The sequence below is a fragment of the Tetrao urogallus genome (assembly GCF_951394365.1).
Source record: "Tetrao urogallus genome assembly, chromosome: 6".
Classification (NCBI taxonomy): domain Eukaryota; kingdom Metazoa; phylum Chordata; class Aves; order Galliformes; family Phasianidae; genus Tetrao; species Tetrao urogallus.
This window is the reverse complement of record NC_136819.1, coordinates 859,470-886,822: the sequence shown is the minus strand read 5'-3', so window position 1 is coordinate 886,822 and position 27,353 is coordinate 859,470. Positions and strand designations below refer to the sequence as shown.

Below are 27,353 nucleotides of genomic sequence, written 5' to 3'. Positions count from 1 at the left end.
CATGAATGAAAATAGCAATTCTTACAAGAAAAAGGGAATAAATAGTCTCATTCATTCATCTTCACCACCATCTTGATCACTTATTTATAGACATTTAAAAGGAAAAACTTCCAGAATGACTATAAATCAAATACTACTCCTAGAAATTACCTTATCTACAATCCTGTCCACGCTAGGCAACCATATTTAATGCAAACAGTATACATCAATACCTTCTGTTTGTGCTGGAGCACTATTAAAATAGTTTCCTAGAGGCCTGCACCTCATAAGAACCCATGTTAGAAAATCCTCATGAAAACAATTAAATTTCAAAGTTTCATAGATCTCAATGCCAGTGAAGTTATATTTTCTTTTTTATCACTATATAACACAAAAGAGACCAGCAAAAAGACAAGTGACTGATGCAAAGGAAAAAAAAGAAAAAGTAGAGTGAAAATAAGGAAAAATATACTTGGGGATGCCTGAAGACATTCGTTTTGAAAAGGTATGGCTTGGTTATTTCACTGTTTTTGAAACTCAAGAGAAGAAAGAAGGAAAGAGAGAAGAACCTGGGGGTCCTGATGGATGAAAAACATAACATGAGCCAGCAGGATGCTCTCACAGCTTGGAAAGCAAATGGTATCCTGGGCTCTATCAGAAGAGGGGTGGCCAGCAGGGACAGGAGGTGATTGTTCCCCTCTACTCTGCTCTTGTGAGGCGCCATCTGGAGTACTGTGCCCAGGCCTGGAGCCCCCAGTACAAGAAAGACAGGGAGCTGTTGGAGAGTCAATACAGCAGACTTAAAGGGGGAAATTACTCGCGTGTGGATTTACTGCAACGGACTTTTCATTGAGGAAAAAAAGTAGATCAGTAAAAACTCATTTGTACGATGTGTTTTCAAGAAAGGACTACCAATGGGACTTTGTAGAAATAGGTTCTAGAAGTAATAAGAGGAGACTCGAAGACGAGCAGAACTGTTATTGCTTATAACCCTGACAGATTCCATAGAGATGTCAATCAAATATTCAGTGGGAGGGCACTAACACCTTGCTCTCAGCTGTGACTCACTCTGGAAGTAACATTTATGTTCTTAGCAACCTCATTCACTAGAAAGTTGTCTTTCTAACTGGATTTTCTATATACTGGCAATTCATTGTCTTGGGACACCAGAAGAAATAAAGGCCCCCCTTGTTATTTTATTTAATAACGGGGAACATAACTGCATTAAAAATGAGTAAAGGAAACCTTTGTGTACACAGGAGAGAAGGTAGAAAAAACAAGAATTTATGTTTCCTGTTCTCAAAAACAATTTTAAAAGAAACAAGCAGCCATTTCAACACCAACTGTAACACGCAAAGAAAAGCAGTCTCAATTGTAGTTCAAAATTTCACCAATGATGCTTACTCTAACAAAACTTGGTTAACACACCACATCTTTTAGCACACTTACTTTCAAAACTTCAATCTTCATAAGGTGCTGTAAATGCATGATTTACTGTAGTTTACAGACACTGTAAATGCTTCTGCTCAAGATGATGCTCGCTCTTATGTCTGACATTAATGCTTGACCACTAGTACAGGAATCTCTACAAAACACATGGATCTGAAAAAAAAATCCCCCTCCACTAACATGCTGCTGCTTTACAATCATAAATATTTGAATCCTTAAAAAGCCTTCAGAGACCAGAGTTACTTCCCACAGTTTAGAATCAAAAATAGATCCTTTCGCAAGTTCTGGCCAAAAAGGTTTTACATGTTGTATAATCAAAGAAGATACAGGTATTATAGCTAAGAAATATACCAGAGAATTAAGCTAAACAGATTACTACACCAAAAAATGATAGATCACTTACTCTTATCCGGGGCTTGTTAGATAACTCCAAAAGGAGGGATCTCCAGAAAGAGATCCTTCCCCACTGGTAGCCAGCTCTTAAATGGGGTTTAGGAGAGGTGCAGCCAGGCTCCACCCCTTCCAGCAGCACAGCTGAATTGCCTTCACCTGTGCTCCTGTGGCTGACTCATTGCTCCATCAGCTGATCAATCAGAGGTTCAGGCCGTGATTCAGCAGTTCCCATACACGTCTCAATGACCAAAGTTTAATAAATAGTCCCCCACATCAGCCTGAATTCTTAATTAAGTAGAAACTTACACAACTAAAAAAAACCCTTTACATACAGTCTCACAATTTATATATTCACCTCCTGTGCGCAAATGTCATGATAGTTCTGAAATGCAAATGAAAGCTGAACTTTAAGTTCGGCATGTAGTTCATCATTTGGGTATTTTCAACAAAAAAAGTGTGCTACAATAATTACAGCTACTCTGATTCTCACTGGCTTTCAAGAAATTTAAAATATACAGTGACTTCCAAACTAAGGAAGTTCTTACAAGGCGACACAATAAAACTAGACTACATCACTTTGATCCTCCAAATCCATCTCAAACTTGCCACATCCCTTTGCACTGTCAGTTGACAGCATTTCAAGTATATATAAGTAGCTGCACATCTTGAACATAGTACTTCATATACAATTTCATTGTTTTAGTTAAAACTTATCACTGATCGACAAATATAGTAAGCCTGTATGAAGCTAACATAAAAAGCACTCAGTTTGCAGACAAAAGCATCTGACAGGTGAAAACCACTTAACCACTGCATATGAAATTCTTTCAACTTAATATCATATGTAAGATCTCCCAGATGCAAACAATTTTACCACTTAAGTTTTGTAAAGAGAGCGTGAAACAGTATACCTAAACTGCATATAACACATGTAGTGCAGACATACCAATGCTACAGCATAGACAGATGTGAGCAAATCCAGATTACCAGAAGGAATCTTTTCAAAGTACCTTGGCCAAACAAGGCAGCTTTGCAATACTTGTCCGCCATTGATACAAAACCGTTTCTACATGTTGCCATTTGTAACTCCAGTACCTCCACACCACTCCATGCAGTATAAGCACATCCTAAGGAAACACCGGACCTCAAAACCACCGAAACAGTGAGAATAACAATGAGGAGGTTTTGACTGAATATAAAAAACAATTTCTTTAGATGTCTGTCAAGCACTGGAACAGGCTGCCCAGACACATGGTAGAATCCCCAGCCAGTGTATTTGGCACACACGGACATGACACTAAGGGGCACAGTTCAGTGACTGGACTCAGTAGGTCAGGCTAACAGCTGGATTTGATGATCATGAAGATTTTTTTCTAACACAGTTGATTCCACAATGATTTTTTACCTTACTAGCTCTTACACAAAACGAAGAGAGCTCTTCACAAAATTGATGACATAACCACACATAACTCCCTGCTACTGTTAGTAATTAACACTACTTAACACCCTACAAATGCACAAGAGCAGTCTAGAAAAACAAGCACAAAAGCAAGAGATTGCTTCAATGCTACAGTTTTAACCAACATTACTCAGGATTTGTTAAGGTCAGACACATAGATAGGAGATTTCTACTATCTTAAATATAAAACCTTAATTTGGATGGCAAAATAATTCAGAAGTTTTAAAAGGTGGAATAGTCTCAAAGAACAGCCCTTATTTCTCTAAAGGAGAGTTATCACCACACTGCACAAACTTTTCTGCTGGACAGATACTAAATCATAGGTGTCAACTAATTACTTAACTCACCTGGCCTGACTGAGGGGATAAAAAATTAATGACCTCCTCCACCATCACTGGTATGTGCAATCTTCCAAAGGTTTTGTTTTCTGTACTGTGAAGCAACTCTTTAGTTTCACTTTCCTGTGTAGTTTGCTCCGTTAAATCATATTCAGAAAGATGTTTTACTGAAGAGTAGATCCTTCTGGCCAAAACAGCTAACTTGACTGGATTCAGCTTTAAGTTGCACAGAAGCAGACACTTGTTAACTTGGCACAGACTCTGAGATAGCATTTTGGAATTGATCATCCTAGAAAAAACAGATGTTGGGAATTACTTTGATAACTATTTAAAACATTAAGTGTTAAAAAAAAAAAAAAAAAAAACCACAAAAAGTGCAAATGCTGTAAGTACATTTCACAAGATAGGAGGCTTTACAGAAATGCCATCTCAGCAAAAAGGCTCTGATAATTTAACTTCTTTTCAGCAATTTGAAGGCCATCTAACAATCAATCACATCTAAGTAAACAGAGCTTTATTTTCACAAGCAATACTTTCATTTCCTTTACATTGCTAGCACTCTATCAATGTTCAAACATCTTGAGAGAAGCCCCTATTAAATGACTAACCACACTTGAGCACAACCAGAACAGTAGCTCAGCTTTCATTTTGTTCTCCTACGTCCTGCCACGTACAATGAGGCACTTGCTCTGAATGGCAGCACTTAGGTTGCCAAGTTTCCTGTATTTCTAGTTGAAATGGGAAAAGACAAATTGTGCCACTGGGTTTTTAACACTGTTATGATTAGTGTTACAACCTGCATGTGTGGTAAAATTACAACAGAATAATTCAAAGCAGATTAAAAAAAAAAAAAAGCTGAAGGAAGCTGAAGGTTAACATAAGTAAGATGTTATTTGCATTTTTATGAGCTCACACCTGTTACTGTGTCATATTTCACACTCTCTCTTGCCACACGAAAAGAGTGCATACTTTGGCCAAAGGCCCTTTGAATAAAAGCTATCTTACTTTTATTACATCGCATTTGTAGGCATGTATCAGCTTCTAACCTTGAACAGAGGACTTCAAGTCCTTTGCAAGTCCTTTGGGGGGTTGGACTTGATGATTCCTGGAGGTCCCTTCCAACTCCTACAATTCTGTGATTCCACAACAAACCCCAACACCTCTATAGAAGCTAACACAGAGGTGGGGAGAAAATCAGTGATAATCTAACTCACACTGCCTTGCTCTACGACCCCGGGAAGCATCTTCCTTACCCAGAGCACGGCTCACAATCACTCATCTATGAACTGAGGAAACTTTTTGTGTGCTTTCAGTCGCAGGATGCAGCAGAAGGCTACAAAAATGATTAAGGGCCTGCGGCATCGCTCTTACGTGGAAAGAGCTTGGGCTGTTGAGCCTAGAGAAAACCGAAGAAGGATCTTATATCGAGCAGGCCTAGAGGTCCGCGGCTCTCCCCTCACGCAGCTCCCGCCCGCCAACCCCGCACAGCGCACAGAGCTACAGAAACCACCCTCGCCACGCGCTTACCCGCTCGCGCCGTCGCCTTGATGACGTCACGGCGGCGGCGGCCAATGAGGAGGCGAGGGGGGCGCGGCCGCTGGCGTTTGAATTCGGCGGCCGCGCTGGGCGGCGGTTGGCTCGGCTGCGGCGCTGAGGTGAGTGGCCGCCCCAAGCGGCATGGCGGGCAGGGCGGGCGGGGCTCGGGGGCTTACCGTGCGGTTTTGTCCGTGATCTGTGTTTGTTGTCGGCCCTGGGATATCCTTCTTCTTTTTGAGGTGAAGAGCGAGGCCTGGAAGGGCAGTCCTTCATTAGTATCTCAGCGTTGTGGGGCCTATAATCAAAAGGCCCCTGAACCCTCCTGCAGGACGAGAGAGCTGCCTGCTGCTGTGTGAGTGCTCTGAAGTAAAGGAGAACTGCAGGTGGAACGGTAGCTGTAGTCGGAGGAATCAGGCTTTGGCTTTCCCCAGGAAGGCCTGCTTAGCTTCCTTAAAGCTGTGTACTGTTTAGTCGTGTTTTCAGGCCAGTTAACAGTGCTTCTCAGAGCTTTGTGATGGTTCCTATAGCTGACTGAGTGTAGGGCAGGGCTAGCACAGGCGTGTAGTTTGACTTAAACTGCAAACTGATGGCTGTAGGGTGACCTCATTGCAGCCTTTCAGTATCTAAAGGAAGCCTATAAACAGGAGGGGACTCAACTCTTTGAAAGGGCTGATAACTTCAGGACAAGGGGAAATGGTTTGAAGTTGAGGCAGGGAAGATTTAGGTTGGGTGTCAGGGGGAAATTCATTACTATGAGAATGGTGAGGTATTGGAATGGCTGTCTAGAGAGGCTGTGGATGCCCCATCCATTCCTGGAGGTGTTCAGGACTGTGCTGGATGGGGCCCTGGGCAGCCTGGGCTGCTATGAAATGTGGAGGTTGGTGGCCCTGCATGTGGCAGGGGGTTGGAGATTCATGATCCTTGAGGTCCCTTCCAACCCGGGCCATTCTGCTCTGATTCTAATGAGGAAATTATGTTTCAAGTTTAAGGCCTTTTGCTTCTATTGTTGATTGCAGGAAAGATTCAGCTGCTTGGTCTGAAGGAGCCCTGGAAGCAGAGAAGAGAGAGCATGTCTGCTGCTAAAGAAGATGATGTCTGTAGCCACATGAAAGTGGTTGTCCGAGTCCGTCCAGAAACTCAAAAGGAAAAAGATGGCAACTTTGCTAAAGTTGTTCATGTTGTTGACCAGCATATATTGGTGTTTGATCCGAAGGAAGAAGAATTTAGCTTTTTTCATGGAAAGAAACTGACCCACAGGGATATTAATAAAAGAACAAAGAAAGACCTTAAATTTGTTTTTGATGCTGTTTTTGCTGAAAATTCAACCCAGTTGGAAGTTTTTGAGCATACAACCAAAGGTGTACTTGATGGCTTCTTAAATGGATATAATTGCACAGGTATCTTTGCTATATGCCTCTTTTCATTCACTAAATTCTTTGGAGGATCTACACTTGTATCTGAATGCTGCAGAGGCCTTAGGGATTTACGTTTGAATAACTAGTTGTAATTTATAGTTATGACCATTTTGTTGTATGTGGAAGGTAGACTAGCTATGTTATGTTTTGAAGAAGACTTTGTGATAGGGTTGTAACAAGCTTCAGAATTTGATCTGAAATACATGTGCTTATGAAGAGTATTCAAGGAAGAGTTATTCAGCCAGAGGTAGTTTCATTGAGTGTATTAATCTATTTTGTCAACTTAAGCTTTCAAAAGTTTGTTTTTAACTGTCAAATATAACACTGAGGTAATGCCTTATGTATCTGCAATGAGTTGATAGTCTAGGGTTAGGAGAGTAAAGAAATATCTTTTACTTCAACTGCTTGTGAATTAACTTGGAATTAAAAACTTGAAAATATGTGACTCTTGAGATAGCTTTCTGATTTCAGTTGTAGAAAGCGAATATTAGGTAAGAAAGTTAAATAGTTTGTGAAAACAGTGGTATAATATGATGGGGGATCTGAATGTCCATTTGAAGTTTGTTCTTGTTTGGCCTACTGATACCAAGTGTATGTTTTCTGGTTTTTTTTTCTCTTAATGCAGTGCTAGCATATGGTGCAACAGGAGCTGGAAAGACTCATACAATGTTAGGCTCCCCTGAAGATCCTGGAGTGATGTATTTAACCATGATGGCACTTTATAATTGCATGGATCAAATAAAAGAAGAAAAAATATGCAATGTTGCTGTGTCTTATTTAGAGGTAAGTCAGCTCCTGGATTTAGTATGCTGCTTTTAAGAAGGCATAATTTTATAAATCAAGTTAAACTTTTTATTTCCTCTGTCATCATACTCATTATGATCTATTCTGGGACTTTAGAAATGTATCCTTGATGGGACTGTAACTGAGTAGTGCTCAAATTTGATGTTACTAATAGATACCTGTTACTGTCTTGTATCTTCCAAAAAAGGCCAATCTCTTCTAACACATTCATTTCTCATCCTAGTAATACCTGTCCTGCAAATTAATTAAGTTCCTTGCTCCTTAGTTAAGTTCCTTCTATCTGTTAATGGGTACAGGAAGATACTTTGTCAGGGATGTTAGCAGTAATTTCCTGTTAACACTGAAATTGCACAACTAAAAGATGGTTAATTCCTTTCCAGTAAAATTCAGTTTGGTTTTACTGTATCTCAAGTTAAAGAAATGCTTCTGTGAGGACTGCTATGGTACTGTTTAGCTCACTACAAAAAATTATTTTGGTCTTTGCTGCCGGCTTCTCTTCTCTTTATCTTTTTGGCATTGCTTGTCTGTTCTTGCTAGTACCTATCTTTGCATTGCCGCAAAGCAGCAGTAGTAAAATGACTGTTACATTCTAGCCCCCATTAAGTCAAGTGGAATAGTAATTAGCACTAGGCGAGGAGAGTAAAGAGGAATTAAGCTATTACACAGACGCTGGTTTATTCTTATCACAGAATGTCACTTTGTCTTAAAATAGTAATGAAGAATGAGGTTGCCATTCAAATCCAATCCTGTCAAATATGACAGGGTAACTTTTCTAAAGAGATTTTAAATTCCTTCTCAAAGGTGTACAATGAACAGATCCGTGATCTTCTGGTCAACTCAGGACCGCTGGCTGTTCGGGAAGATGCTCAGAAAGGGGTGGTGGTTCAAGGGCTAACATTACATCAGGTATGTAAATAGGTGCCGAAACTCAGGAGGCTCCACCTTATTTGAGGTCAAATTTGCTTGTGATTGCACAGTGAAGTTGCTTGTGACTTAGTAATCTTGTGGGTTTTGTTTTGTTTGTTTTGTTTTTTTGCAATCATTAGGAGTAACGTAGTAACCTGCAAGCCTACTAAATAATTAATGCACGTTCTGAAAAAGCTACTGGTGTTGTTAAATAGAAATTGATTTAAAATTGTCTTTATTACCCAGCAGACACTGCTGGTTTGATGCTTACCTTCAGGTTGTGGAAAGCTTGTTTTGAGAAATAATCTTAGTATTTCTTAAAGGACTTCACTGTTTTCAATGTTATGCATGAGTGTTCAACACTTCTGCAAATCTTGTGCCTAGAACTTGAGTTTTTCTGTTTGTTTTTTTTTTTTCTTTTTAATAAAGACACTTTAAAAAAAAAAAAGTGCTGTTTCCAGACAAGCACAGCAACTTCAAAGTTGTTAATGCAACCTCATTTCCCAATCTGATAATTAATGTCATGGACCTAACTTTTTTCTTCCTGCAAAATTTTGGAGCCTGTTAAATGCTATGTAGTTTCCAACTTCAATGTGCAACAAACAACGAAGGCAGGAATCGCGTTAGTTTGGCTCATCCTTTAAAGGCCTTCTCTTCCTATGCTTGAGTTTTGCATGAAGACAGTACTATATTCATGTTTGAAGCATTAATACAGCAAAGATTAATTAAGGCATTCTTAGGATTTCTGACTATGGATAGTACTTGCAGATTTAAGGGATTTTGGTGGGTTTTGTTTTGGTTTTGGCTTTCAGAAAGAAGTGTCTTCAGTTTCTGAAGCTCTTAAGTACTTTTCATGCTTTAATGTTTTCAGCTGAAAGTGTTTGAAGGGCCTCAATTCCAAAACAGCAATTACTATTAACTCTATTTTCAAGTACCTTGGTTTTCCTTTAAGGTGAATGTTGATTTTTTTTTTTTACCATTTTAATCTATCTATACATATATATATATATATATATAAATTATATAGATATATAGATAAGAATCACTGTAAAATCTTTAAAGTCTTATACAGCTAATGAGAAAGAGGGGTGAAAAAAAAGTACTTACCCTAGTGCTCTACTTTTAAAGCCAAAATCAGCAGAGGAAATCCTTCAAATGTTGGATTATGGGAATAAAAACAGAACACAACATCCCACAGATGTGAATGCCTCCTCTTCTCGTTCCCATGCAGTTTTCCAGGTAAGATGATACAGCAGATGTACACCAGTATTTCTGTGAGTTTTACTTGTTGCCTAAATTTGAATACAATGGAAGCTTTTAAATGTACATCTATATATCTCAGACCTTAATTTTAGTGCTCAGAGCTAAAAGTCTTCCAGTTCACTGTTCATACTGAATAGAGTTGGAAGCAAACACGAGGAAAAGCTTTCTAATCCCAACTGCAGTCTTTAGAAATATCTTTTTTCTAAAACTGTGGTTTTGAATTAAGAATATGCTTCGATATTGTAGATTTACACTTTGGAAGGCCTTTGAGTGCTTTCTGCTTTTATGCTTCTCTAATGTTGCTCAGCATTCTTGTACGAAAAATATTTTACAGAATGTCATTATTCTTTCTGTGAAGTGAACGTTTCAAATGCTACTTTTCTGTTATTTGGTTTTGCATTGATTCAGGTTTTCTTTGTATTTGAGCGTGTGGCCAGTTTTAACACAAACTAGGATTTAGGCAGATACATGCTTGAACCATGAAAATGAAACGCATGTTTCTAGTTTTTGTAGGTAAGTTTCTTACTGACACTGTACAAATGTGCTAGTATTTAAGAGTTCTCCAAAGATTACTGCTGCTTGCACACTATTACAGTGTCCTTCCAACTGCAATACAAACTGGTACAAAAAATTATTTAAAAATGGGTCCTGTTAGCCAATGTATCAAGAAGCTTTAGCTGCTGCCTATGGCAAATCACATTATCTTCTATTATTTACATGTTGCTCTTCTGGGTTGAAAAATATTACAAAGCAACTTGAGCTCTTGTCCTGGCATTACAGCTCTATTATTATTTAACTGTTAGACAGTTGTTAACTGTACCTGCAAACTGAGGCCATGCTTAATAATGATAGGCAGAAGTTGACATTATCATTTAGATCATGCAAATACAAATAGCTGTAAAATAAGTACTCCAGATCTAAATTTCAGTCATTGTCATTGACAATAAATAACAATAAGTGTTTGACATATTTACATATTTCTGAAGTACCTAACAGTAAAATTCCCTCACTAAAAATGTTGGTTTTCCTCTAGCTTAGGCTTCTGTTTCAAATTGTCCTTTCTCATTTCCTCAGATTACGTGCCTATGGTCATCAATTCAAAGCAATGAATTTGTACTGAATTGGGTGGCTTGATTGCTGCATGGTCACCCATGTGTGCAGCTTTAATAAGGCACAAAGCGCAGTGCCACAGACTGAGGTCAGAGCACAAACAGCTGATTTCCTTGTTTACTTGGGGCTGGAGTGTCTTGTCCTCACTTTTATTTGATAGCAAAGAGTTCAGATTTGTTTCATCAGACAGGCTTTGCATTCATCTCAGAGAAATGGCTTTTCTCTCTTGTTCTATGTTGAGCTCACTAAAATGGTACAATGGGTCTTGATTGTATTGTTTGATGCAGAAATATTTACATTTGGTATAGACTTTACTCCCCCACAGTGCAACGTGACAGAAAATATGAATGGCAAAGAGGGGTAGGTTGGGAAACTGTGTGGTTCAAAATAAAGGCAGTCGAAGGGGGACAGAAAAATTTACTGCTCTGGAAAAATGCAACCAGTTCTGTCACTGGGTAAGATGTTCCATGGAATATATCACTATTTGGGTGAGGTCTGCTCTCTGAGTCGTGTCCCCTCCTAGCTTCTTGCCCACTCAAGCTGACTGGCTGGAGTGGAGCAAGGGCTGACTGAGCAATGGAGAAGGCTTTCATGCTTTGTCAGTACTACTCAACAATATGAAAACATCAGTGTTCAACTGTCCTAAATCTGAAAGACAGCAACATAAGAGCTTGTACGAAGAAAATTTACTACTCCCCAGCCAAATACAGTATACAACCATACCCAAATTCTTTTTTTTTCCCCTACCTGAAGCAGGTGAATTTGAGGAGTCAGAAATGATGTTCCACTAGGACAGACTGCCTGTTGATGAGTATGGAAAGGCTTAACTTAGAATGCAAAAGGATTCCAATGAGAATTTCTGACAATGTTAGAGTAATAAGACGCTGGATAGTGGTCAACTAACTTTTTTTTTTTTTGCCTTGTAGATTTACTTAAGACAGCAAGACAAGATAGCTAGCATTAGTCAAAATGTTCGCATCGCCAAAATGTCCCTCATTGACCTCGCAGGATCTGAACGTGCCAGTGCTACAAATGCTAAGGGAGCTCGTTTTAGAGAAGGAGCAAACATTAACCGCTCCCTGCTAGCTCTTGGAAATATCATTAATGCCTTGGCAGATCCTAAGGTACGTGGTGCTTTCCCAAGCCGTCTTCGACTTCTAGTCTTGTGGAAATGTTTTTGTACATGATAAGCATTAAGTGTTGCATCTTTTTGACTCTTATTGTTTGTTTGTAACTTCCTCATTGCCTGTCACCATGGAGTATATCGGAAAATGTATGTAATAGGGCCTTTATTCTCTTAAGAAATAGAGCCTCTGTAGACTCTGCTGAGGGGTGGGATAGGGAGAGAGTTGTTTTATTAACTTTTTAGTTACTGAATCATCTGATGTAACTTAATTTTAGCCACGTGAGCTTTGTTGCTGACAGTAATTTCCATATGAAAGAGAAACAGTGTGTTTTAATTCATATTTTCAATATTTAATTTCATATCTGATTATATCAATGATTGGCATCATTATCCCATGGATTGCCTTAAGGTTTACTTAGATAAACTAAAGGTTTAAGATTTTCCTTCACAAGAAGAGTGTTGAATGAAAATGTCCTATACTGTGTTGCTTAAAATCAGAGCAGAAATCCTAAGGTTTTAAACAGTTAAAACTCCTAGGGATTGTGCCCATCACAGAATCGCAGAATGGCCAGGGTTAGAAGGGACCTCAAGGATCATGAATCTCCCACCCCCTGCCACATGCAGGGCCACCAACCTCCACATTTCACACCAGCCCAGGCTGCCCAGGACCCCATCCAACCTGGCCTTTAATACTTCCAGGGATGGACGGGGCATCACAGCCTCTCTGGGCAGCTGTTCCAATACCTCACCATTCTCATAGCAAAGAACTTCCCCCGTTATCAACCATGTATGAGTCTATTAGGTTTGATGACGTGCATCTGAACTGTTTCCTGTTTTTCTTTTTCTTACCTCCTAATTCTTTCCATTTTGTGAAACACACGTTTTGCACAGTAACAGAAATTAATGGATAACTTTCTAACCAGTTCATCATCATAATGGAGATTCATTTGAGAATTCTTTTTATTGATTTGGTAAAAGGGCAGTATGTTTTGTACATGGAGGCCACCTTACTAATCTTCAACTTTTAAAGTGAAAAATCAGAAGTATCCTTTTATAGAAGGGAAAAAGAATAGCTGCTTTCTGTAATGTGTTTTTGGAGAAACTTATTTCCTTTCTTTCCACCTCAGTTTGTGGTTAAGCTAAGAGACATCATCTGATTGAATGTGTGTTGTACTGTCAATAGCATGAGAACTTCAAATAAATGTTGAAAAGCAGAATTGAAATGATACAATTATTTATCAACTGCTTTTCAACAAGATGCTGTTTTTTGTGCGTCAGGAAAAGCTTTCATGGACATGCTTGCTTTCCTGTTTCTTCTGTAATTACTTTTTTTTTTTTGTCCTTCTGTATATTTGACTTGATTATTGCAATCCATTTCTCCCTACTATTTTTTTTTTCCAAGATTGCTTCCCTAAAGTATTTCATACTGCTGCTAATGCTCCCACCTGTCTTTAAAGAATACTTTCCTTTCTAGTGTTGTCATCGTACCTTGTATATGTCCAAACCTGTCTTGTCATTAAATCTCTTACTAGAGATTGTTGCTGTGTACTTATTTCCTGCATTGCCTGGGAGGGCCTTGCATTTCCTTATCCACTTTTCTAGTGAATGCTATGTTCTCATCTTTGTTTCTCTTATCTTCTGGCTATAAACTGACTTTCAAATAGGCCAGTCAGAATCCTTGTATTTCCTTTGATCTTTTCAAAGTATTATCCTGTTTCAACAAGCTTTTTTTATTTTTAAGCTTTGTCCCTATTCTAGTATTTTGTTGGGTGGGGTCTGTAAGGTGTATTTGCTCTGTATGCAAGATGTTACCTGTTAGGTACAAATGTCCAATAGAAAAAATATAGGTATTTAATAAAACAGTTTTAAGATAATTGTAACAACGGATGTAGTTAAGGTACTATAAGGTACTATTAAGGTACTACGTAGGTAAGGATACTATATATAATACTTCCCTTCAGTTACTTTCCATTATAGTCATATGAGGCAGAAAAGCAAGAATCAGAGTGTGTCTTCATTGCTCCTATGGATAGGGAATGAATTTGTTGTCTAGTCAACACGATATTTTCAAGAAAATAAACTGCCTCCTTTCTCATCTCCAGAATAATATCCTGCACTGAAAATTTGATATTGAGATATATATTGAGGAAAGCTTTATTCCCTATTCAGGAATGGCTGCCAAAAATACAACTTTACTTACACAGAACTACTTCTAAATTTTAAGGGGTTTAATGAATTTTGTGTTTGTTTTTTACCCTATTGAGTGTTTGCTGGTTCAGTTATTTGTGAGGACTGTTAGCAGAGATTTGAAGAGCAGGGTAGTATGCCCTTCTAGTCAGTAGTAAGTTGTTAAATCTCAACTGATCAGTTAAGGGGGTTGCCCTATCAGGCTTTTCTGCCTTCGGCTACAAATGTTCTCTACCTTGCTGGCTGCAGGGTCTTGTTTCCCAGATCACGAAATGCCTTTTTTGTTTTGGGTTCTATATCCCAGTGTTTGAAGGGGGAGACAAGGTGTGCGTTATGGATTTGATTGGTCTTTTGTGCTCTTTCGCCCACCTTGTTTGTGGCAGTAAATTATTCTCTTGATCTGGCTCAGCAGCTCAAGGGAAATGGCATGAACAGTTGTGTGAGAGAGGGACAAAACAGCCTGAATTTTTGCCAAACTCAAATCCACAGCTTGCACCTCTTGGTCAGCTAGCAATTTCTCCTTTCAAATAGGGTAAATGATCTAAGCTTTTATTTCCTGTTATGCTGCCTGGCAAAGCTGCAGACTTCCCCTGCCGTCTTGTTGGGGTAAAAGGCAGAATTTAGAACCTGTACCATTTTATATAAGTAAGATAATTCACGTTGATGTATTCAGTATGGGATTGGGGTACTAATTGCTTCTGAACTATGAGATGGAGAGTGTAAATGTAATGAAGGAAGAAGCTTTACTGAGCGAACTCAGGCAGCTGAGTTGCTTGGAGAGGTGGTTGAGTCAATATCATTGCAGGTAATCAAAACTCAACTGGACAAAATTCTTGGCAGCTTGCTGTAGCTGAGAACGCTTTGAGTAGAGGGATCTCGAAAGGGACTTCAACCTCAATCACTCTGAACTGAAATGGTTTGCATAGCCTACTTTTTTATGTTAGTTGCTCACACCATAAGAATTTTTGTTATATTTTCGGACATTGGGAAGTAACCTGAGCAACAATTCTGCTACAGGGGTATTAAACAATTCTAAGAGGTTTAAAGCAGATTGTAAATGTGATTTTGAGGAAGTTGACTGATGTAAAAGAAATATTGTAAGTCTATTTGTCATGTTTGGTGGTATTCCTGAAAGGGTAAGCAAACACTGAAGCACATGTAAAATACAGCTGCTTAATACATAACAATGTTTTCTTTATAGAGCAAGAAACAGCACATTCCTTATCGAAACAGCAAGCTCACTCGTTTGTTGAAAGATTCCCTTGGAGGAAATTGCCGAACAATAATGATAGCTGCTGTTAGTCCATCCTTTATGTTTTATGATGATACATATAATACTCTTAAATATGCAAACCGAGCAAAGGATATTAAGTCTTCCGTGAGTATATTGGCATTTATTGATCTTCTGTCAAAGTGTAGCAATATCTTCTTAGGAGAAGGGTTATTTCTTTCAGAAGACTATTTCCAATTTACTTAACTTTTTTTCCTCGACATTCTTTTGTTGTCTCTTCTTTCTTCATCTGGGTGTTTGTTACTGAGAGTGAGCTGAAAAGATTTTGTCTTCCGAGTCTCAGATTTAGAAATAATCTTCAATTGGTGAAATCCACAGCCAGTTTCAGTGTCTTGCCATTCTGTATTCAGAGCTCAGTAAAGCACATGAAAGAAGTATCTGAACAGTTGTGCTCGAGCCAGTCCAGCTCTGTCACAAGTAGGATCCAACTGGAGCTGAGAATCTGAATGAGCTTCTATTGACAAGTGGAAATCCGTTGTGGCTTCCTGTCTTCTGCTCTGTAGTATCTATTTAGACTATTGTGACTTTTTAATAATCCTTTGTACTGTGATACCAAAATTTCTTTTATGTACTATGGAATTTTACTGTAATTTCCATTTTTGCATAGTTTTTTATTTTTAATATTTATTGCTGTTGTAAGGAAAACTATACGCAGCAGATGATGTCAAAAGCTAAAAAGTTCAATTTTGTGGCCAAGCCAGAAATATATTCATCCCTTTCCTCAGAATATAGTGCAAATGTAATTATGTAGTACTTAAACACAGTCTGTTTTTATGCAGGGAAATTAAAAAAATCTCCTTCATGAGTTATAATTTGTTTCATTTCTTTAACAGTTGAAGAGTAATGTTGTTAGTTTGGACAGCCACATAAGCCAATATGTTAAAATTTGCAATGAACAGAAGAAAGAGGTACGTTATAATCTATTGTTAAAATGTTGTCATATAACTGTTACAAGCTTGAATTTTAAAATAAAGTTAATGTGATTGCACCTACAGGGCAAATGTTGTCCTAATAATTCTGTGTAAAGTTAAGGAATGTTCTTTTTTTCAAAAAGGATATCACTTAGTGCTATTTGTAAATGTGTTGAGACAAATGCACAGAAGGATGGTTTCAAAAACCAAGGGAAAAAATCCAGCTAAAAGGTACCTCTTTTGTTTAAGATCATGATGCTGAAGGAGAAATTGCGAACATACGAAGAAAAAGCAAGCATCCATCAAAGCCAGGATTCTTCTGTAATTTCAAACCATCAGCAAGTGGAAATACAAAGGTAAATTGATCACATGAAGATTTTTTTCTTCAAGACTGGGGCTTTCCTGATTATAAATAATAAATATGTAGGAAAATAATATATAAGTAATATAAAATAGATGATAATAAAATAATAAAAAAATCTGTAGAGTGAAACTACTCTTTCAGTGTTGTACTGAACAACATTGTTTTACATACTAACTCCTAACATTGTTTTACATAGAGTAGTGCAGTACTGCCACTCCTGTTCAGAAAAGCTGAAAAGGTGAATTCGGAATGCAACAAGTACTTGAGGAAGTGTACTTGAGGAGGTATTTTAACTTACTAGGCAAACTATTCAACAAAATCCTGTGAGATAATCATGTAGTCTGACCATCAAGAAGCTGATATGACTCACTGACATCATGAATTAGATCTATGATGAAGGTCTTATATCTATAACTACTTTCTTGTGAAGTGTTTACTGATAATACTTCTGTCATGTAGATATTATGGTGTGGATTATATTGATACCCATAAAATTTTTGTTTAACTGCTGGTACCAAGAATGTTTGTATGTGTGATAGGAGATTGAATCTAACTGGAGTTATGAGCTTTGAGAAGTAAGCATATGATTATTAAAATATTTCTGTGATGGGATTTGTTAAGCTTATCTTTGCCTTCGTTACTGAAATGAAGCTATTTCATTGAGAAGTTAGGTATTTTTGTCCCAAAGCTACCAGTAATCTTCTGTATAACTGTGCATATGAAATTCTACCACTGACAATACAAAAGATGTTTAGGACAAATGTTCTCCTAGAAGCTCCTGTTACTCTGTAGGAGTAACAAGTTCATTCTGAGTACCAAAACCTAAAGACTTTGAGGGGGAAAATAGCAACTTTCTTCAATCTCAGATGTATAAACTACTATATTGTATTAACTACCATATTGTAACCTCAGTTTTGAGATAAAATTTACATTTCCTTTTCTCTTGAGTCTTACTCTATTTTGAGCCCGTACTTAGCAATATTGCTGTGAAGTTATTTTTACCTTGCCTTTAGTTTGGATCTTATTTTCTTATTGTATTAGTGAAAGAACCAACACCTGCAAGTGATGTCTTGCTAAAAGAACTTTTTAGAACTTGTGTGCACATATATATAAAAAAATGTATGTTTACAGACCTGGTAGTGTCCTACTATACAAAAATGAGATGACATTAGTGAAATATTTTCAACTTAAAATGCTCAGGACAGATCTTGTTTGTGTCTGTGTGGGTAGCACAGAGCTGGCTTAGGGTTGTTCACCGAGGTGTTGTTATTCACACTGAAAAATCACTTCTTCTACTAATAAGATATAACTAACAACTGCCAGCCAGATAATCAATAGGAGGAAAAAAAAAGGTTGGGGGAGGGATGGGGTAGAGAAGGAATAAATCAAGCAACTATTAAGTATATGTAGGCTGCACAGGAGGGCAGAAAAAGAATGATAAATGTAACGGTATAGGTTAGTGTTGCATTTGAGAGTGCTGGGTAATAAAATAACACAATATGCTTTAGGAAAGGGAAAAGCATAATAGAAAGCTTCGTGATAGATCACTGTGGAATAATCTTGTGGGGTGATGCAAGCCCATTCTGTAGGACTTGGAAAACTAGACAGTCCTTGAGTAAGAGAGAACAGTTATTTTTTGTTAATGGGAAACTGATCTTCGTAACCTAAAAAACAGGAAAATAACTTTCTTGTAAGGTATTATAGCTTCTAAGTTATATTATCAATAAACTGGTTAAGCCTAGGCTAGTAGAGATAGTATGTTTCTGGGAGAGGTATAGTAGAGTTTCTGTAAGGTTCGGTTTGTAAATTCTAGGAACATGTTATCGAATGGAAATTGATACTCTACTGCATATTAAAAAAATAATAACAAATCTATATGCAAGTTCTAATGCTGTTGTTTCTGCTCACAGCCAGGTTAACTGTTTTACCAGTAACCTTTCAGGGTGAGGAACAGAGGGACGTACGAATGCCAGCTTTCAGCAAAGCCACTTAATTTGTTTTCGTGGGCTGACAATGTAGAATGCGTAAATGACAGCAGATGCTGTTATGGCTGACAATTATTTCATCGGTAGTACCCTTCCTGTGAGATTTGAATGGCAGGAACTGGAATTATTCTTTCACATAGAAACTCAGTCACATTAGTAGGCTTTTTCGTTCCTATTGCTTTTAGATTTATCAACCTTCATGATGATTTCATGATGTTCCTACCAATCTTTCTGGTGTGACAAGAGAATACTTAAGATATTTATATGTATTTGTTACACAAGCCAGTATATCTATACCTGAGAAGGTTAGGTTTTGGTTTGAAAGTCTCACTGGTTCTGTCTCTTCATATCTCATCATATATTCCTGACATTTATCCACCTACTTAGTTCAGTTAATACTTTCACTGGCCTCTTGAATGTGTTTTCTACCTGGGAAAGCCTTCTGAGATAACAGTAAAAATCCATTTCTTCAAATTGCAGAAATTTGAAAATGTTTACTAAAGTAGTACCCAACAGGATTTCATGGAAATTGAGCTAGTATTAAAATCTTCCACACTCTTAGGCAGACTTGACTGTTTAGCAACAGATTAGGATCTTGGAGATTTTTCAAGGAAAGGAGGTAATCTTTGTTACATTTGTTTGGCTAAACCTAAGCTTGTTAAGGTTCATTGTGTATGTGTTTTTTATCTGCTGAAGGAGAAGAAATTTATTATATATTGTTTAGAGATATATTGTTAGCATCAAGTGTCTGGATCAAAACCAAAGAAATTACAGCTGTTAGGTATCTTTAGCTGTGCTTGTGAAACCTCTTCAGAAAATAGTTAAGAAATTGTGTAGGGGGAAATGCTTTTACTTACTGGATATTGGTTGTCTCTTCATTCATCATAAAGTACAAGTTTGATATTTTATTGGAAAGAGATGGTAAAGTGTCATTCTTATCTGCAAAACGTTAGCAGTTTGGACGAGTTCCTTATTTAACTGTAAGTTTAAGAGGTCATTTAATGGATTACTTTGTCCTGTCTAAATATTACCACTTTTCTACCGTGGCATATATACCACAGTTCTGTGAAGAACATTCTTTGTTTATCTATATTCTTCTCTCTATCTAAATCAGGGTTTTGACTGCTATGGCTACACCAATTCACAGATCCCTAAATTAAGGGTATTTGAAAAATTTTATTAAAGCATACTAAGTAATAGTATCGCATGATGAGGATTTTGAGGCTAAGCCTCAAAAAAAAAACCAACAAAGATATCTTCCAGTGTGATCTGAAAGGGGTTTAGGCTCACTTGATTGCTCTTCTTGCTCTTTCAAACTTAGAAGTCATTCCTGTGCTTTCTGTTGACTAAAGCTAGGAGACGTGATGTCTGCCAAACTTTCAAGTCTTCAGCCTATTGATGCAGACCTTGGACACTGACTTTGGTACTGCCACCCATGCGTAGGTCTGTGAGCTCTGAAAGTAGGTAGTCCAGAGATGATTATATCCTGCATGTGCTTACAGGTTCACTCTAACATTAAGTGAAGAATAGGGAAGATTCTTTCACAGAAAAGTATGCTTACTGAGAAATCCCTCTCAAAGCAGGAGTTTTGCAGAGGCTTCTCTACTTGATACTGTAGCTGGGACACTGATCTTTAACTACACAAAAGGTTCATTTATTGGTACATAGTGATAATAGTTCCTAATAATTACGGAGTGCAGGAGGAGATTCTATTCTGTAGCTTCACTTAAACTGTTTGCAGAATTTTACTGTTGTTAAAATAATAGAATTTGCCATCACTTCTCTGCTGCTGTATTACCAAAGCAGGTGGGAGGGACTGTGTTTCTATGGATACTGTGGAGGCAAAAAAAAAATTTCAGCTGCTTGTGCAAACATTCACTCATAGGGTGACTGTTTGTATAGATAGTAATAGTGTAAAGTAAAAGCAGTCATGTTCTGCAGGAGAATATCTTACTCCTTAAAGAAGTTTTTCTAAATTCACTGTGTGTCTGTACAGATATTTACATCAATACAGTAGCATTGTCTGGAGAACTTTGGGCAAGACTCCTGGGTTTCTGAAACTATAGAAAAAAGTTACCTGTTCTTAAAATGCAAGTAATAAGACAGTTTGGGCTGTTCAGAATTTAGATTATGAAATTGCTGCTTCTGAAATGCGTTGTCTAAAAGTTAACTTTATGGCAAGAATGTCTCTTCAGCTTGTTCTCTACTTCAGCCTATGCTCAATTTTATAGTAACTGTACAGCATTTCATGATGCTCTGTAACAAACACTGTATAGCAATCTAATTTTGCATATCTTTAGAATGCTTGCATGTTTAACTGTCACCTTATGTGAGTATTATCTTGGTGTCATGATTGAATCTTTTTGACTATTCTGGACTGCTCTTGCAGTATCTAGGAATGAAGGGCAAGAGTACCACCACAGAAACTTACATTGCAATGTGGTAATCTTTCTAGGCTTTCTTCTTATGCTTGTTACTCTAATTTGCATTGCAGACTAGGGATAAGCAGATTTTTGAGTCCATTTAGACATTAGTGTAGTTGGAGTAACTTCTAAGTATCTTCCATCACTGTTTCCCCTATTAGCCTGAAAAGAGTTAAGGTGTGATGCATGTTCTGATTTACAGCTTGGATTGGAGACTTTCCCAAAGTAGAGGATGGCCTGTGTGTGTTTGCATGTAATAACAAAGTACTAGTAGCTCACTTGCTTATCTTTGTGATACTTCACTTGTAATAGATACAAAGAAGTTCTTAAAAATGTGTTTGCAAACCGTGAGGAAATCAGAGAAGAATACCTGAAGCTGGAAATGCAGCTGAAAGTCAGTGCACTGAAGGCTTATTATCAGAAACAGTATCATGAACAAATTCAGCTGATATGCTCTGAAGAAAGAATAGAGAAGGTGAGTTGTCTAAAGTCCTAAAGTATTTATGCAACTTCAACAATTAGCTACTGCTTTGTTATTTATACGGTTGATATGGGACACTCTGATTAACACTCAGATAACATTCTCTGTATTAAGGTTAGAAATATTACTTTAATGCCAGTCAGGCTTTTTCCCCATGCCACATAAACTATATGTTTCTGCTCATTACTGTTAACTGTGAAAACTTTTTTCAGCTGAACCTTCTGCAGGTTGGAGTGTGTCATAGTTACTTAATGCCTTGGGAGGCTCACAGTGATCTTGTCCAAAAACTGTGATAATGTATGGATGGTACAGCCACAGAGGCTGTTATGAAGCTGATATAACCATGTGTTGTTACTAATCCTGTTCATAAGGAGAAACACTGACATTGTGCTAAACAAGACAGATTCTTATTGTTTCCACTAATCACCGAACCATCTCTGAATAGCTGTTTATGGGCAAGGTCACGTGAGCCAAAATCATGTTTAATTGCCATGAAATTTAACTCAAGAGTATGAGGCTAATTATTAACAGTTGATGTTGCACTGAATGCTTGCTTCTTTCTAGAAGATCAAGGTAACATCTAGTATTTTAATTTCTCTGATACAATTTGGCTTACATGCTTTATGTACTCATGAAACTGAGTTTCATGGTGGGGCTGATTTTGATTAGTGACAGTAACAGTCTGCGTTGAGCTGAAGGTGATAATTTGCAAGCTACTATTTTTTTTTTTTTTTTTTTTTTTCAGTAATTCACAAGGCATTTGGTCCAAATAGGAAAAAATGTTGCAAGTTTTTGGTTGTCATGAAGACATTTCAAGTGACTAACACTCTAAAATTCTATCATGTCATAGAAACTCTGAAGTAATGCTTTTGTCCAGTGGGGCGCAGTTGTGTTCATAGTGGGGGTTGTGTGCTCACGCACAATTTCATGTAAATGTTTCTTAAGAGCAGGCTTCTTTGTTGGATCTTAGCAGTACTGCACTCAAATGCTCCAGTGATATTTTAGCCATTAGGTAACTTACAGGTGTGCCTAATAGTCAAGCATCACTTATTCTATAAGTACAATAAGTTACTAACAAGAGTAGGCCATAATAATGATAAAATTAAATGAGTATAGGAATGTTTACATGTGGTTCAGTGATGCTCCATAAGAAGAATGAGCTATTTTACTTTTATTAAACTAGTCAAAAATGACTAAGTATATAAGTAAGTATATAGGATTATTTTATAGAGAGATGCTAGAAAATATCAGATGAAAGTTGCCACTTTCAGCGCTGTGTCTTTTTCAATTTTAGGCCACTTGCAAGCGGGATCATATGCTTGCAAGGCTTAGAACCTACTGTGCACATGTACAGAAGAAGAAAGAGGAGAAGATGGAACATTTTGAGGAAAATACCAATTGGCTGCATCGCGTTGAAACCGAAATGCGCCTCCTGGATCAAGGTGGCTGTATTCCAAAGGTAAAAGGCCTTTCACTTCAAGGGCAGATTTCATGCGCTGTAAGCAACATGTGACTCAAGGATAGATTTTTCTTCTTTCCATCTCCCTTGTGGTTTTGACTGTGACTAATTCTTTCAGAGTGGTTTCAAAATCTAGCGTTAAGTATTTTAGATTTTCTACCATAATGGTATCATGTTGTTTGTACAGTCATTCCGTGTAAAAGTGTATAATTACCTGTGAAAACACATTCTAAAGGTAAATAAATGGTATGGCTGAGCACTTGAGACAGCTGCTGGAGAGTTGATCTTGCTTCTTGCCCTACACCTCTGTTCTTACCTTCACAGTAGGTCTTAATGCTTGTCTAAGCATGCCTCATCTAGTTTTTATCTTGGCAAAAAAAAAAGGAAAAAATTCATTTCAAGGTTGCGAGAGAGGTGAGAATCAGGGAAGAAATTGCGTTAAGCTCTTTTCCAAGTTTTAGCAACTCGAGCTTGATGCAGTCCCAAGTGAACACCTGAGCTGGCAGAAGGGGAGGGATGAAAGCATGTACAGGAAAAAAAAGATGAGGAAAAGAAAGGGTTGGGGATTTTCCTCTCTGCCTTTTGATTTCAGTTGGCAATTAGGCTGGCTTGAATTACATTGTGCAATGAGCACTTGTATAACTCAAGTAATGGAATATTTATATTAGGATGACTAAAATTTTTTTATACAGTAAGGGTCAATTTTAAAGTATTTCAAATAAAATATTGGCATCACAGGAAGATAACTGAATATGAGGGACACTTGTTCTAGTCAGCATCACTGAAATGCAAATATGGAGCAAGTACATAGGAAAAGAAGCAAGTGTATCTTTGGCCATGCACATGTAAATACATGTGTGCCTGCTGGACTCCTAGAGCTAATTAGAGCACACTCATCTTTTTGTCAATTAACAAAATATTTATGCATGTAAATTAAAATCAAGCAATTCACAAGAAATTTATTAGAATACTATTGATCCATTTTAGCTTTACATTTCAATATATCACCTATTAATATGATTATTTTTCATTTTATGCTTCAGTTTCTCACTTATAATTTGGTCTACAGTTGTTTGTTTGGTTTTTTTTTTTCATTGCTAATTTCCTAAGGAACTGCATGAAGATCTTCAGTGTTGCCATTTAAACCTAGAAGTTAAGGACCTGAAAGCCCAGATTGAGCACATGCTATCTCTCTTGTCCTTTCAAGATCAGCACTATAAGCAGATGGAAAAGTAAGTACAATTTCAGTACAGGAGGCCTCTTTAAAACTTCCTCTTTGGCATTTGTAACTTTGGGATATCTATAGAACTGATAGTTAGTTAAAACAGAAGCATGATTTTTCTCACTTTTATCTTAAGATTAGAATTGTTTTCTTCTATAAAAAAGTAAGGAAAATAATAGCTTGGTAAATCTTGCTTTCTGTCATTCTTTGTTTATCTGAAACTGTGAGCACTGTGTCCATCACTTATTTTTACTTCATTTTTCTCTGCATAGCTTTAAGGACTTGTTAATAGGCTACTGTATCTTTTTTTCACTTTTATGTTGAACAGTACTGATTGCAATTTGTGCGTTTGTGTTCGTGTCTACAGTGCAGGAAATTAAATGCTTCTACCTGTACTGAGAATGTTATAATTAAACTGGTATATATGTGGTCAGACTGCAAAAAAAAAAAAAGCTGAATTTGAAGGTAAATATCAGCTCTGTCATCAGTCTCTTGAACCTGTTGAATACAAGCCTTCGGGGTGCAAGATATGCAATGAGAAGTAATCACAAAGGTCTTCCGTAAATAGATGTAAAATGTATATAATGAAATAATTCCAAAATGAAATAACTGGCTGCTAGTCATCGTTTGAAGAAAGGGTATTTAGCATAAGCTTTACAATAACAAATACACAAACCTTCAAAGCTGAAAGCCAAACACTTAACATTCCATTTCTGTAACTTCAAGTTTCTCATTTGTTTTTTTGCATGCACATCCCCTTGGCTACTGTTTGAACCTAGAGCTTAGTCTTGCAACCAAGGCAAGAGCTAACAAAAATTCCTTTATTCATATACGTTTCTGAAACTTCTGTCATTTGAATTTGTTTTGCAGTTGTGCGTGCATCTCATCCTTAATTTTAGGAAGTCCAAATTCCGTCAGGATATGACAACTATTTTTGTACTGATTGAGGGATCTTAGAAACAGTGAGGAAAAACTGAGGATCGTAGACATTAAAGAAAAACTATACTTGGAAAATTCTTATAGTGAAATACTTGATTTTGCTAAAGAGAAAAGTTACTCAGCTTAGTCAAGAATGTTTTTTCCTAGTTGAAATTTTGTGGAATGACATAAAACAGATCTCCAGGGTGGAGGAGGACAAGGGAAAACCCTTGAATTACTAGTGGTGGCAGCAGTGCTAGTAGAGACCAGACTGTGATTTAGTCACATTTGTCTTGTTTTACAGAGTTCTAAATGCTTTGCTTCCAGTTCTTCGCAAGCAGTATCTGACTTTGAAAGAAGCTGGGTTGACAAATACTTTAACTGAGGCTGAATTTGGAGAGGTAGAACAGCTGATTCAAAGACAAAAATCAGTAGTTTGGGCTGACCAGACTGGGGATGATGAACAGAAGGAAAACCGTGAGCTAGATGTGTCAGCTATCTTTGCATTCCCACAACTTGTGAACAAGCAGAAGACCCCATGCTGTAAGTATATAACTAATCTTTTCTCTGTTGGAAATATTTAAGTATTTCATGAAAAAGCTGCGTCTCATTAATGTGTAGTGGTGGATGCACACTTCTGCTAATATTGAGGGTGAATGTAAAACTGAGATTCAGGGCCACTTTCTGTAATGAGAAAAAAGTGAATGCCATTCCTTATTAGATACTCTTTCAGTGGCCAGACACTTCTAGGAGCTCAGTTCTAACAAATAACTCCCTTTCATCTTGTAACATGGCCCGTACATCAGTGTTCCGAGGTACTTTGTAGCATTACTAATCCATTTCAGTCTCTCAGGTGATGTTGATGTTGATGGAAAAAGTTCTGGTGTCAATTGTACTGTAATTATTTCAAAGTGATTCTAAAAGTTAAGCAGCTACTACAGTTACTCAGCTTGAAGTTATATTTGAGCAGAATGAGCTTTCCTGTTAATTGTGAGTTTACCTGGAAACGATTTAGTACAACATCTTACAAGTTTATTTCTTGAAGGATCGAAGGTTCAGTGTTTCTATTGTGAAATTGGCTCTTTTGCAGCATGGTGATGGCCCCATGAATTCCCCATGACTCTAGACAGCTGTTTCTTCTTATTTAGATTTTTCTCCCAGAAAGCAAACAAGTTGCATTGGAGCATTTGTCCTGAGGGATGGTGAATTGGCATCTCAGAGCTGCTGTGGTGCAATGCTTGAATCTTCTATTCTGGATAGGTAACACTCAGCACACTTTAGCTTTCTGGGTAAAGCTAATAAATTGTAATAGTGAAAGATATCTATAGGTAACAAAAAGGAAGCTTTTAATAATTGTTGTGCTTCTCAAAAGGTGGTTGACATGGAGAAGCAGTAAGCCCTGGAGCACTGTGCAATTAGTTCCTTGCTTTCTTTAGCTTTCTGTTATTCAGCTTGTTCTGGGATAGAGAATTGCTCTGCTGAAGTTCTTTTTTCTCAGTTTTCATCAAATGCACGCATGATTTTGACACATTAATACTGCTGTTGATCATAACCAGAGCGCTGACCTGTTTATTTTGCTGTATGCAGCATAATGTCAGATTGTATTGTGTGGGCTGTTTCTTTAAGGTATAGAATCATTTGTTTTAGCACTCGAGGAGAGAAGGAAAGAGCTGTTGCACTTAGGGCTCTGCCCATGCTAGTCAGAGGCTCAGCAAGGTTAAAAGCAGTTAGTGGCTTACGTGGTTGTCCTTCTTAGAGTGAGGGCAGCAGATCTGAGTGGGAGGCAGCATTCTTTCACTCTGCTCCAATTATATTTCCAGTGCAGAAAGGAATTGGATGTATTATCACAGTTTGCTGGCAGTCTTTGGCAAATTACAGTAGTCGTGATAGAATCTGCATTGCTTCTATGATAGGATACTAATGAAAATCTATTTTGCAAAGCTTTATGAAATGATTTTAGAAAGTTGCTTTCTTGTTCTAGTTATCTGTTTATAAACAAAGAGAATACAGTTTAAAGTTAGTTTCCTAGTCTGTTTATTCTGTCACAACAAAGCACATTTGTTTAGTGAAAGAGTTGAAGGTGTTCTTCTGTTTTTGTCAAAACTCCTCTGAGAATTTAACCACTGTAACATCTTGAATCCAGTGCTAGAACTAGAATTCTAGGTATTAGCAGTTTAGCTCACAAAACTCAATTCAGATCATGTTTTGTGTATGTATCCAGAGAAGTGCACTTGTGGAGAGAATGGAAGAGGCTCTTTTCCTTCATAATTTTGATTGTGATTATCTGCCTGGAATTTGTATGTTCAGCATAATTTCATTTTCTATAGTATTTAG

At 37.5% G+C, this 27,353-nt stretch overlaps 2 protein-coding genes across 2 annotated transcripts in view; one reads left to right on the top strand and one right to left on the bottom strand.

The window, feature by feature from the left end:
• METTL15 (methyltransferase 15, mitochondrial 12S rRNA N4-cytidine) overlaps positions 1 to 3,906 on the bottom strand; it is a gene marked incomplete at both ends in the record, with an annotated part of 90,739 nt that extends 86,833 nt beyond the window's left edge. Inside the window, one exon of the mRNA XM_079536948.1 lies at positions 3,628 to 3,906. Within this exon, the coding sequence (XP_079393074.1) occupies positions 3,628 to 3,906 (279 nt within the window). The remainder of the gene's footprint in view (positions 1 to 3,627) is intronic.
• A 2,317-nt stretch (positions 3,907 to 6,223) lies between these two features.
• KIF18A (kinesin family member 18A) overlaps positions 6,224 to 27,353 on the top strand; it is a gene marked incomplete at both ends in the record, with an annotated part of 36,115 nt that continues 14,985 nt past the window's right edge. The window contains 12 exons of the mRNA XM_079537536.1: positions 6,224 to 6,551; positions 7,195 to 7,352; positions 8,175 to 8,279; positions 9,408 to 9,518; positions 11,579 to 11,776; positions 15,167 to 15,343; positions 16,090 to 16,164; positions 16,417 to 16,523; positions 21,252 to 21,414; positions 22,715 to 22,879; positions 23,990 to 24,111; positions 25,324 to 25,562. Of these exons, the coding sequence (XP_079393662.1) occupies positions 6,224 to 6,551; positions 7,195 to 7,352; positions 8,175 to 8,279; positions 9,408 to 9,518; positions 11,579 to 11,776; positions 15,167 to 15,343; positions 16,090 to 16,164; positions 16,417 to 16,523; positions 21,252 to 21,414; positions 22,715 to 22,879; positions 23,990 to 24,111; positions 25,324 to 25,562 (1,948 nt within the window). The remainder of the gene's footprint in view (positions 6,552 to 7,194; positions 7,353 to 8,174; positions 8,280 to 9,407; positions 9,519 to 11,578; positions 11,777 to 15,166; positions 15,344 to 16,089; positions 16,165 to 16,416; positions 16,524 to 21,251; positions 21,415 to 22,714; positions 22,880 to 23,989; positions 24,112 to 25,323; positions 25,563 to 27,353) is intronic.